At 42.7% G+C, this 12564-nt stretch overlaps 1 protein-coding gene across 5 annotated transcripts in view; it reads right to left on the bottom strand.

The window, feature by feature from the left end:
- Positions 1-12564, bottom strand: part of sgsm2 (small G protein signaling modulator 2) — an 83049-nt gene that overhangs the window by 61415 nt on the left and 9070 nt on the right. For all 5 annotated transcript variants that reach the window (XM_047335701.1, XM_047335703.1, XM_047335702.1 and 2 more), the window contains exon 2: positions 3522-3597. In XM_047335701.1, the coding sequence (XP_047191657.1) occupies positions 3522-3597 (76 nt within the window). The remainder of the gene's footprint in view (positions 1-3521; positions 3598-12564) is intronic.

The raw sequence follows: 12564 nt of genomic DNA, 5'->3' as shown, positions 1-12564 counted from the left end.
CACAGTGATACAGTGCAGTCTTCTCCTGGATGAAAGGTGTTACTGCTAACAAAAGCCTATCTACACCGCTGGAATCGCGACAAGAAGAAGAAGGATAGCGTCATGCTATCTGGACACATGGGAGGAGATAAGAGACTGACCTGGGCAGTCCTGGCACCAGTCCTGGTGTGTGTGTGTGTGTGTCACTCACATACACACTGTACAATTTGCACATGAGCAAAGAACACAATAAAGGTTCAAGAGGACGACAATATAATTTCGTTGAAGGGGTCATGTGGGCATCCAGCAGGATTTCTACAATGACTCGCAGTTATTTGTCTCGTTAAAGTAACCTACTACAAACGTCAGAGAGGAAACAACAGCAGCTATAATTAGAACAGTGCAGCACTAAGAGATTTGTAATATGTATGTATTGATTTTTCATCAGAAGAGTCAATGCATACACACTTTTTAATCGTGCTGATGTAAGCCAGGTCCACCAGGAAGTTCTTATGTGTTACAAAAAAAATGTCATACTTTATTGGATTTTTTCTCTGTGCTCAATATGAGAAAAAACTAATTCTGAGATGAAGCATGAAACTGATTTTAAGAAGTTGTGTTCTGTGGATTTAGGGTGAAATCGAGAGTTGAGAGCCAAGGCCAAATTGTATATTTTTTGTAATATTTTATTACCTGCCTCATCCCTGATGCCTTTGACTCTTGATGCTATTGAAACAAGGGCTTACCGCAACATGGTAATGGTTGGAACGTGGGGAAGAGTGCTGTGGCGCTGTTTGAGGGGTCCGCCCCTTTTCACTGCTGCACCACTAAAAGGCGTGCTATAGCTCTTGAACAGAACTTGCTTTCTTGTAACTGCAAGGCCTTCAGTTGTTGTGCTGTTCACACTACGTGACTCATCGACGACAGGGGGTCACAGACCACGCGATCTTTCACCAGGAGAAATTTTTGTCACGAAAACACGCGAGTCATGACACGGGAAAATTGGCGACATCTGTGACAGTGAAAACGCACACAACAAAAACAAGTCCTGCAAATACTCTGCGAGATGATTTGTTCAGAAACACGGAAAGGCAGATAATATAGGGGAAGAATGTTGTTGTGCTGTTGTGCTGTTGTGCTACAGTTCCTCCCCCGGGTTTCCTGGTCGACGCTCACACACACAGCACGGCTCACACTTCAGGATTTGGGCTTGCCGACTTGTCCAGATATTTAGCCTGCTAGATATCTTGTGATGACAAAATGTTTTTCTATACTGTATAATCCTCCTGACAGTAGAATACGTCATTATAAAACAATCTCCCTGAATAATTCAACACGTAATCTGTAAAAAAAATAAAAACAATAACGTGATATACCTCGAAAACCTGTATAATTTTTAACTTTTTCCTCATACCACCCAGAACTAATAATATATATATATATGTTTTTTTAATTAATATTACTTCTGCATTCATGTGCATGTTGCAATTTACTGATGCTGGTCTTTTAAAGTTTAGCTGATTTTAACTACTTTGTACTCTTTTGGTACTTAGTCCTACAGCAATGCTGCAAAATCATCATATTAAGATCAATACATTTTGAGATATGTGGCTTTCAGTGGACAGGAAAGGTATGAAAAATTGTAAATAAATACAGTACACAAGTGACTGTATTTGCTTACATTCCACCTCTGGTTATTGTAGATATGAAATTATATCATCAAAGTGAAATTAAATGAAGCATACATTAATAAACCGTTGTAAAATAATATTACAAAGATTAACCAGTTTATTTTATGCCTGAGATACATCACACAACGGCGGTGAAGCGTCTCTACTTCCTCCGGGAAAACCAAAATTTCTGGCTCCATCATTTCAGAGATTTCTCCTACGGTGGAACGCTGCAGCTCAGTTGCCTGGCAATGAAGGCGGTAGGTCTCCGTCGTCTGCGTAAGTTACGTCCTCCCAAATAGGCGGGCCCTGAATTGGGACAATTTGCCACTGAATATCGTACAACTATGGTTAAAATTGAAAAACTATTTCTGGAGAAAAGCGGTTTGACCTGCTGATGGTGACGGATAATGAACTCTGCTCTTACAGTAGTCACACTTTTAATGCAATGAATCATAGTGGCCCACAGGGGTCAATTTAATTTATATGGTGCTGTCGGAGCATAAGGTTGGAAAGAACTCAGCTAACTAGGTGGTTAACATGGTTAACCAGTAAACAAGCATGATAAGCGTGTTGTCGATTCGATTGGCACTAAGGAATGTAATAAATTCTTGAAAAAGAATGGAAGTTTGTTAATTTTTTTTTTATATATAGGCTTGCCTCTCAAATTCTACGTTTATTTTCTAAATTGAAGTTATATATATTTTGTTCTATTTGTGTTTTTTAAGTTTTACTGTTCAGTGCATGATGACTCATTTGTGATAATAAAGTTTATTGTTAAACTGTAAAATATCCTCCCTCGATTACATATCTTTGATAAAGTGTTTGATAACCACATTTAAGGGATCATTGCAAAAAATGTGTTTATATAAATATATAAAAGAATATCGGCTGATATATTGCTATCGGGAATCTTGTACTCCCTAATATTGATATCGGCATCGGTCCACAAAAATTAATACCGGTCAGGCTCTAGTGAAACCATGCTTCACTCCTGTCGGCAACATCATCTGCTCAGTGCGCAGCTGTCTTGCAGACAGTGCTGTGAGTATTGTAAACAATTGAATCGCGCTGGAAAACCTACTTAATGACACCCTGTATAAATCACCAGGAACATCTTTTTCTGTATTATATGTTCTGAATTGCTGTCAATCACGCTGGATCCAGACTCCAATACATACATTGCTATATGGTCTATTTGACTGTAAATGGACCACAATGTACAAAATAAACATCATGTTGTATTGAAGAAGACTTGAAACTAGAGATGAACCATACACTCCTCAGGAAAATGTTTACTGACGTTATAAATCAAGTGAGAAGTATTAATTTACTCATAGACTTCTATAGAAACAACAAGTGGAGTTGCCCTCTGCTGGTCATTACAGAAAATATAGGCTTCAGACATTTTTATAGTCTATGGTCCCAGCATATAAAAAATGATTCAGAGTCTTATCAATTGAAACGTATGTATTTAAGATCTCTCTAGTTTCTTGTATTGTCCCTTCAGTAATTGTCTAAATCCCATAAATCAGACAAGAAGCTTCCACACAGGTATATTCAGCTCTCTGACCAGCACAGAGGCTGTGACTCACACACACACACACACACACACACACACACACACACACACACACACACACACACACACACACACACACACACACACACACACACACACACACACACACACACAGGTCTAAAGCTAAGCCTGTCTTTGAAATTGGCTTCCGTTGGCTGCACTGTGATTATTATTTTTCCAATGATGCAGCAGCATAGTTGCAGGCAGACAATGAAAGAGTAAGAGACAATGTGTGTGTGTGTGTGTGTGTGAGCGTGTGTGTCCAGAGAAAAAGAGAAGAGCACACTTACTGCACAGAGCGATGACATGGCTACTGTCTTCGTGGACAAATTTCTTAGTCACTGCTTCCTCCATAATCTGCTTCACCTGCACACAAAAGACTCAGAGTTTGTTAGTTTGTCTGGAATCAGTCATCGTCTTCACCATGGCTGCATCTGGCATTGTTATTTGTCTTCACAGGAAAAGCTGCATAGAGTCAAGAGATCACCAAAGTTATCAGTCATATGAAGATAAAAGAAGTGCTCAGAGAATCCAACTTGACTTTCAATAAATTACGTCATCATGCGACAGCGGATGTTATTTACATGCGTCTGCTGTGGTGAGACTACAAATTTCCGGAAGATGGACTACAAAAAATGCAGCGGCTACATCAGGCAATTTTCAGATGAAATACTTCTGGGTCACTTGATTTAGGAAACTTCCCTAAGCCAATTTGACAATTCGACCTCACCCTCGATGATCAACACGCTAGGAGGAAGAGTCAAAAGGTCACCAAGACATCAGGGTCGTCGTCTGGGAAACCTGAAACCCATGAGCCAAGACCAGGTTGGGTTGAAAGGAAAGTTGGGAGAGAGAGAGACCAGGAACAGTTGTGTAACTGTATTCGAGCACCATCTGACTGGTTGTTATAATGATTATTATATACTGTTATTATTAATAACAAGCAATGATAGGTAGGAGGTAGAGCAGGTCGTCCACTAATCAGTGGGTTGATATTTCGATCCCAGGCTCCTCTTGTCCATATGTTGATTTGTCCTTGGGCAAGATCCTGAACCATGAACTGCCTCTGATTGCTGTGCAGGTGGAGTGTATGTGTGTGTGCGTGCATCCGTGTGTGTGTGATCTGTAGTGTAAAGCACTTTTGAGTGGTCATTTAGACTCACAAATAACTATATCAATGCAGTTCATTTATCAACGCAGCACCAATCAATAACAGTAATAATAATATTGATACTTTTGAAAATAAATAATAGGCTTATAATAATAAAATTAATATTTCATATTAGTTGAGTTGTATAGTGCAGCGGTCCCCAACCCCGGGCCAACAAGAAAGAATAAATAACTTACATTATTTCCGTTTTATTTATTAGGCGATGAACGATGTTTTATTTTGAAAAATGACCGGATTCCCTCTGTTACATCCGTCTATGACGCACTCTTGACGCTTGTCTCTGTTACGCGATACGTTGCCGCTCAAATTAAACCCACAAGCTAGCAAAATGAGTAAAAAACAAAAGTCTTTGGAAAGTTTCTTTGCGAAGGGGAAAAGGCCCAGCGAGGAGACGGAAGAAGAGCCTACAACTTCCAAGAAAAAGAAAGCTGCATTTACAATACCAGGAGTCCTACTTAAAATATGGATTTATCGCAACAGGTGATTCCCGCACACCAAGTCCGCTCTGCATAATACGGCTCTCTAATGAGGCAATGAAGCCTTCAAAACTGCTTCGCCACTTGGAGACCAAGCACCCTGCATTAAAAGATAAGCCTTCGGAGTATTTTGAAAGAAAAAAGCATGAACAAGAAGGACAGAAGCAATTACTGAGGGCCACCACATCAACAAATGCGAGTGCACTGAGAGCATCATACTTGGTGGCTAATCGTATTGTTAAGGCTAAGAAGCCATTCACCATTGGTGAAGAATTGATTCTGCCCGCCACTAAAGACATTTGCCGTGAACTTCTAGGAGAGGCTGCGGTTAAAAGGATAGCACAGGTGCCTCTTTCGGCTAGCACCGTCACTCGGCGCATTGAGGAAATAGCAGAGGACATTGAGACACAATTGTTGGAGAGGATTAATGCATCACCGTGGTACGCACTCCAGGTTGACGAGTCTACAGATATTGACAACAAGGCAATACTACTTGTTTATGTGCGATATCTTTATCAGGAGGATGTGCATGAGGATATGTTATGTGCACTATTGTTGTATACTAAGTATCGATGATGTGAAGATGTATTGAAGAGAAGTCCGCCGACACCGTCTTGATTGTATATAAAGGTTTATTACAAAAAGACCAGCATCGATTACAAGCACTGCAGAGCTTGGAGAGTGTCCGGCCAAAATGACAACCCTTCCGACTCTTCTTGGGGGTTACATTTATAGGTCCGTTGTTTACTTGAGCAAGAACATCTGGTTCAAGTTATACTATGTAAGACAAGGAATTTAAAGGGGGCCACAAGGAAAGGTGAGGGGTCATCAGGAGGCCCCTAACTTGGCATTCCAAAGAAAGAGATATAAACACATATTCCCTTCTCATTCCGTATATGGACGAAAAGAAACTACACTATCGTTGCCAACCAAAACCACAGCCGCAGAACTATTCAAGTCACTGGATGATTATATATCAGGAAAACTGAAATGGTCCTTTTGTGTCGGCATATGCACAGACGGAGCTGCTGCCATGACCGGACGGCTGTCTGGTTTAACTACTCGGATTAAGGAGGTTGCACCTGAATGTGAGTCTACGCATTGTGTCATTCACAGGGAAATGCTGGCTAGCAGAACTTAACAGCGTATTGAATGATGTCGTTAAACTTATAACCATAACAAAGCACACGGCCTTAACTCGCGCCTGTTCGAGCAGCTTTGTGAGGAGATGGACACGGAGTACAGACACCTTCTCTTACACACAGAATTAAGATGATTATCCCGAGGGAGATTGCTGGCCAGAGTGTTTGAATCACGAGAGCCGCTGCAGAGATTTCTCTCAGAAAAAAAGTCACCGCTGGCAGCACATTTCAGTGACGAGGAATGGGTCGCAAAACTCGCTAACTTGTGCGACATATTCAACCTGCTCAATAAACTTAATCGGTCACTTCAGGGGAAAATGACAACTGTCTTCAAGTTGGCAGATAAAGTAGCTGCATTTAAAGCCAAACTGGATTTGTGGGGACGGCGCGTGAACAGAGGTATATTTGACATGTTTCAAACATTCGCAGAGATTTTGGAAGAGACTGAGCCCGAGCCTTCATTCACCCAGCTGGTGCACGATCACCTGTCTTTGCTTTTAAACGAGTTTGAGCGCCACCTCCCAACCACAAAAGACCCATGAACTGCCAAGGAATATATCCGCGACCCATTTGTCAACAAACCAGGGGAATCCAGCATGTCTATGCAAGAAGAAGATCAACTGCTGGAGATCGCAAATGACGGCGGCCTTAAAAGTATGTTCGAAACAACAACTCTGCCGGTGTTCTGGATTAAAATCACAGCAGAATACCCTGAGATCGCCACAACAGCACTGAAAACCCTGTTGCCATTTCTGACATCCTATTTGTGTGAAGCGGGATTTTCTGCAGTGACAGCAACCAAAACAAAATTACGGAGTAGACTGGACATAAGCAACACACTTCGGGTGTCATTGTCTCCCATTACTCCTAGATGGGACCGTGTCGTTGCAGAGAAACAAGAAACCTAAAATTAAACCAGTCTTTGGCGCAAAAAAGGTTGGGGACCGCTGGTATAGTGGCTGACATGAGGATTTCATTGGCAGCAGTGGCAGGGAGGGAGAATGTTTGTTTGATGACAGGTGCAGCCATTTTGGCATTTTATCTGGGTCTTCTCCACTGCATGTTCCAGCTGTTGAATGTTACTCCGCACTCTCTCAGGTTTGCAAACGGAACCATCCTGCAGCTCTGATTATGCCACAGATTTTGCACTTTGCTTTGATCACACTAAAGAGAATCGAGCCATAAATGTTAAGCTGCAACTGAACTGTACTGGCATTTGGAGGTTAGTCTCAGACAGTCTCCCACAAACAACTGCACCACTGACTTCTAATTAAAATCATGGCATCCTGGAAACATTTACATAACTCTTAGTGCTGCTATCTACTGTGTCTCTTGGGAGGAGAGCCAGAGCGAGTTGAACAACACTGCAGTAGTGTGGTGTTCGCTTGTCTAAGTTGCTTCTCTCTGTAGAATTACTTGTCATCAGTAATTAATCAGTGACACCTCTGCCTTGTTTGGGTGTAATTGATAAACAAGAAGAATTGAATTACTTGGATGAATGTTAATAAAGCTCTGACTACAGCATCACTCAAACTGTTTCCATTTTTTCCTTTATTAAAACTCACTTCACTGCTTCTGTGAAAACAATCGACAAATCATCCACCACATACACCAACAACATTATGAACACTGAAAGGTTAAGGGAATAACATTCATTATCTGGTTACAGTGGCACCTGTCAGTGGGTGGGATATATTAGAATATATTAAATTAGTCCTCGAAGTTGATGTGCTGGAAGCAGGAAAACGTAAGAATCTGAGCGACTTTGACAAAGGTCAAATTGTGACGACTATGTCTCTAAAACTGCAGGTCTTGTTGGGTCCTGGTTTGCAATGGTTAGTACCCACCAAAAGTGATTTAAGGCAGGACCTTAAATCCCAAGCCCAGTTGATATTGGGCTAGATTGGGTTCACCCTGGACAGGTCACCAACGAATCGCAGAGCCAAACAACCATTCACACTTACACTCACACCTACGGCCAACTTAAAGTCTCTGATAAATCTAACCCCAACCTGCAAGTCTTTGAAAAGGATAGAATAGAATGCCTTTATTGTCACTGTATCATTAAAAACATAAAACGAATGTAAAGTGCTACTCCAGAAGGGGCTACTAGTTAAAAAACATATTCTCCACTAGGGGTGTGAATCTTCACTGGTCTCATGATTCGATTACGATTATCCTGTCAAAGATTAGATTTGATATCACGATGTATCTCCTCCATTTTCGATATTACTGCACATCATGGCTAAGTTTTCATCAATGAATTAGAGCAGTCGATATATGAACCTCTTTTTTATTTTATTATTTAAACTGCTCTAAAGAAAAGTAGCAAAAAGCAACTTAGTGTAAGTTATTTTATTAATGTTACATTACATTTCATTTCAAATCTGTTTTGGGGTCGCATCAGCAAAATAGTGATAGTGATTTTAAATTGGGCTTTTATTGTGAAGGGCAGGACGGAAGAAGGGAGCTGACGCGCTGTAAGTGTGTTTGACGGTAATAAATATAGTTGTTGTTGTTCCATCTCTGATCACACTGGTTCATACTACGGTTTCATATAAATAAAACAGTACAGGCGTAACTCTAAACGCTCGGTTACAGCATCAATTCTTGGCTGAGATGGGTCCGATATAAACAGATAAAACTTTATTGTCCAGCCGTGGTCGGAAAAAAAAACAAGTAAAGGGTAAATGGTCCGTCACTTCATCGATGCAGCAACGTCCATTTCCGCATCGCAGAAAAGATTAATTTCAACACCCCTATTCTCCAGACATTAATTCATACGTTACATCCGATAATAATACATAAATAAATAAATGTAGTAGTTTAAAAACTGCATTGAGAAATTGCACATTAAGTATATTTCACATTGGTTATCACCATAAAACTAAAAACATTCAACTTGTATGTTTTAGTCCGTTCAGAGTTCTTATAGCTGCGGGGGAAAAGGTGTTTGAGTCTGTTTGTTCGGGTTTTGAGCGATTTGTAGCGCTTCCCATAGGGCAGGAAGTCAAACAGATGGTATCCTGGGTGAGTACAGTCGCTTGTGATGGTTGAGGCTCTGCTGAGGTAGCGAGTGTCAGCAATGTCTTCCAAAGAATCGAGAGGACAAACAATGAATTTTTGTGCCGTATTTATTACCCTCTGCAGAGCCTTTTTGTCTGCTGCTGTACAGCCGGCGTAACAGACTGTAATGCAGTACACCAGAATACTCTCAATGGTAGAACGTCACCAGCAGCTGTTCAGAACTTTCCTTTTCAATAGCCGCGATGTTAACAGACCAGGTGAGGTTACCGAAATTTGAAGTTTTTAACCCTCTACACACAGTCACCATCAATAAGTAACTGGAGAGGGTCTGTGCTGCGCTTTCTGAAATCATTTTTGTGTTCTTTGTTTTTTTTTGTTTATTTTCAGGTTGTTGGCTGAGCACAACCAAACCAGCCTCTGGGCCTCGTCCCTGTATGCAGACGCATCTCCTCAAGGCTCGTGGTTGCTGTTTTACGCATCCTCCACATCCTTGCGCTCTCTCTGCTCATCGGCTGGCTCTTCTCCCCCCGTACCCTCCTTCTCTTCCCCGCCTTTCCCCTCAGTGCTTCGGCAGGCTGGGACTGGCGGCGCCCCCGTCGGGCCCCGCACAGAGTCGAGTGCGGCTGCTGGTGGATTTTTTTAGTCTCCGCGCTGACCGCGCTGCAAGCTCTGATCAGGGGATCCCGTTCGCGGGCGAACAAGTCCCGTGCGGTGGGAACTCCCGAGATGCTCGAGAGCGACGTGAGCCTCGTCTCCCTCTACCCAGGGAGGCGAGCTTTGACTAAGACCTCAGATCAGACGAGACAACCCACTGAATTTAATTCTATTTAACTATTAAATTGAGGGTGCAAAAGTAGTATCAGCTCCAAATATGGGCTCAAGAAAATCGGCAGTCCGTATCGGTCATCGGCTAAGGCTGATGAATAAAAAATCGGTATCGGCATCGCCCTGAAGTGGGATTGGGCCACAGGCTGTCAAGTTAAAGTTCTGCCTCATAGGTGCAGCAGGAACAATCATCCATAGTAACCCCCGGTCTTCTCAGAGGTACTACAGTCGCATAGCGGAGGAGGTGGAGAATGCATATGGCCCTTCTCCAGAGCATGATGCTGCAGTGGCTGTTCAATTGAGATGGCATGTCCGCAATCTGGGTGAGGCTCTCCACGTTTTAAGAGACAACATATATAGTAGTGTCAATGGCCTACAGCAACATTACTGAACCTGAGCAGGACGCCATAGGCATTGAAATTTCCCCAATGCTGTAGGTGACGTGGAAATTGGCCAGAAACTACTGGAGCAGAGACCTCACACGCTAGTCCAAGTGACAACCATGAAACCACCAAGCGGGCAGCAGCATATCTCAAAATGATGCTGAAAAACTAGTCCATGCAATTCTCACTTCTAGACTGGACTACTATAATTCATTACTGTTAGGATGCCCCAATAAGTCTGTTAACAGCCTGAAGTTAATCAAAAATGCTGCAGCACGAGTTCTGATAGGAACTAGAAAAGAGATCATATTTCTCCTGTGTTAGCGTCTCTACATTGTCTTCCTGTAAAATTCAGGGTTGAATTCAAAATCCTGCTCCTCTCCTACAAAGCTCTTAATAATCAGGCTCCATCATATCTTACAGAGCTCATAGTTCCATATTATCCCAATAGATCGCTTCGCTCTGTAAACGCAGGGCTACTTGTGGTAGAACGGGAGGCAGAGCCTTCAGCCACCAGGCTCCTCTCCCCTGGAAACGAGCTCCCAGTTTGTGTCAGGGAGGCAGATACCCTCTCTACATTTAAAGTTAGACTTAAAACCTTCCTCTTTGAGAAATCTTATAGTTATAGTAGTGTTGACCATCAGAAGATCCTCACTTCTACATCTCTCAACTTTTCTCCCTCTCACTACTCCTCTCAGAGTAGTGATCAGGGAGCCAGAGTAAGCCTAGACAGGCGGGGGTGGATGTCGCCCTAGACCGGGGGACGCCACCTTACACTCTGCTTATTTCCTCTCTCTCACTTTTCCTCTCCCCCCTCTCTTTGCTACCTCTCTTCCTGACCACATCTTCTTTCTCCCCCATTTTCTCTCTCTCATCCTACTAGTACTATTTTTGTTAATTTAAGTATCTGGTAGAGATTAAGGCAACTGTTATACAACTCCTCCCTCCCCCGATATGTTGACATTACATGTCACTAACTGTTTGTGTTTTCTCTCTCTGCTAGTGTATCTCTGACTCCAGAGCTGCAGGATCATTGCATTTATAAGTGTCAGTGTTAATTTTGTAATTATAAGTATCAGGATGGTAGAGATTAAAGCGGTGGTTATACAACTGTCCTCTTGTTGGGTTTTTACTGTAATATTGACCTCACTATATTAAGTGCCTTGAAACAATGAATGTTGTGATTTTGCGCTATACAAATAAAATAGAATTTTGTAATTGGAATTGAATATATCACCAGCTTCATGCAACCAGGGAACCACACAACCCCTTAGAGATGTGCCTCTTTGCATCTTCAATCCTGGTAACACTGCCATAACCATCAATTTCGGGGTTCCTCCAATCTGCCAAATCCCTGCAGCCAAAGAGCACAGCCCAGTCTAAACTGAATACCAGCAGCTCCCCCGCTGTTCCAATGCTCCGGCGACATTTCCGTTGCTGATGGGCCACTTCTTGGCCAGCATGGAATGGGAGACCTGCCTGGTCTTTTTGGATGACATAATCGTGATGGGCAGGGATGTGTCAGAGATGCTGAAGCAGCTGGATAAGGTTTTCAGCGGACTACACTAGGCGAATCTCAAACTGAAACCTGCAAAGTACTGCCTATTCTACCGTCAAGAGACATGTTGCACCTCACCATACAGACTCTGACCAGAGAAAGCCTCTTCTCTGACAAAGCACAGAACATTGTCCGGAATCAGAGGCAAAGACTGCATTACCCATCATGCCCGGCACAGCGGGACTACAGGACTACTGTAAACCCCCAGCTCACCGGCAGGCGGGGTCCTCTAAGGCCAACCCGCGCCCCATATAAACGAAGAACGGACTTTCATTCAGCCATTTCGAACAGTGAGAAAACTGTAAGTAGTCGGACCATTGTAGACAGAAGGACCCCTTACGTCTTTGCAGGGGTTACCACGTGTACGGTAAATTTGGCCTTAAAAGGATCTCCACTCACTGGCCGAGCTGAAATCCTCACTTCGTGTATCACCATACTTCTTTTCTGTTACCTCACAGTTTTCGTTTCATTGTTGTCTAACGCAATCAGACTTGGTGAGTGTTGCTCCGCTGTCCTGGTTGGATTCAGAACGCCATCTGTTGATTGGGAATTAAGAGACGCGGCGGCGCGTCACTTCGTAATAACAGATAGGCGTAGGATTCATTCGAGGTCGCGTGAGCTTTGAAGGTTTCCCCCTCTTTTTATCTCTGATACTAACACACTCTCAGGGCCGTAGATATTTGGGCGTGTGGTCCTTTCAGGTTGGGATTCAAACCTCCCTTCTGAAACGACCCCTTTGTTAAACACACAT

The sequence above is a fragment of the Scophthalmus maximus genome, chromosome 11 (genome assembly GCF_022379125.1).
Source record: "Scophthalmus maximus strain ysfricsl-2021 chromosome 11, ASM2237912v1, whole genome shotgun sequence".
Lineage (NCBI taxonomy): Eukaryota > Metazoa > Chordata > Actinopteri > Pleuronectiformes > Scophthalmidae > Scophthalmus > Scophthalmus maximus.
Note: the sequence above shows the minus strand (reverse complement) of the source record. Positions and strands in the feature narration are given on the sequence as shown.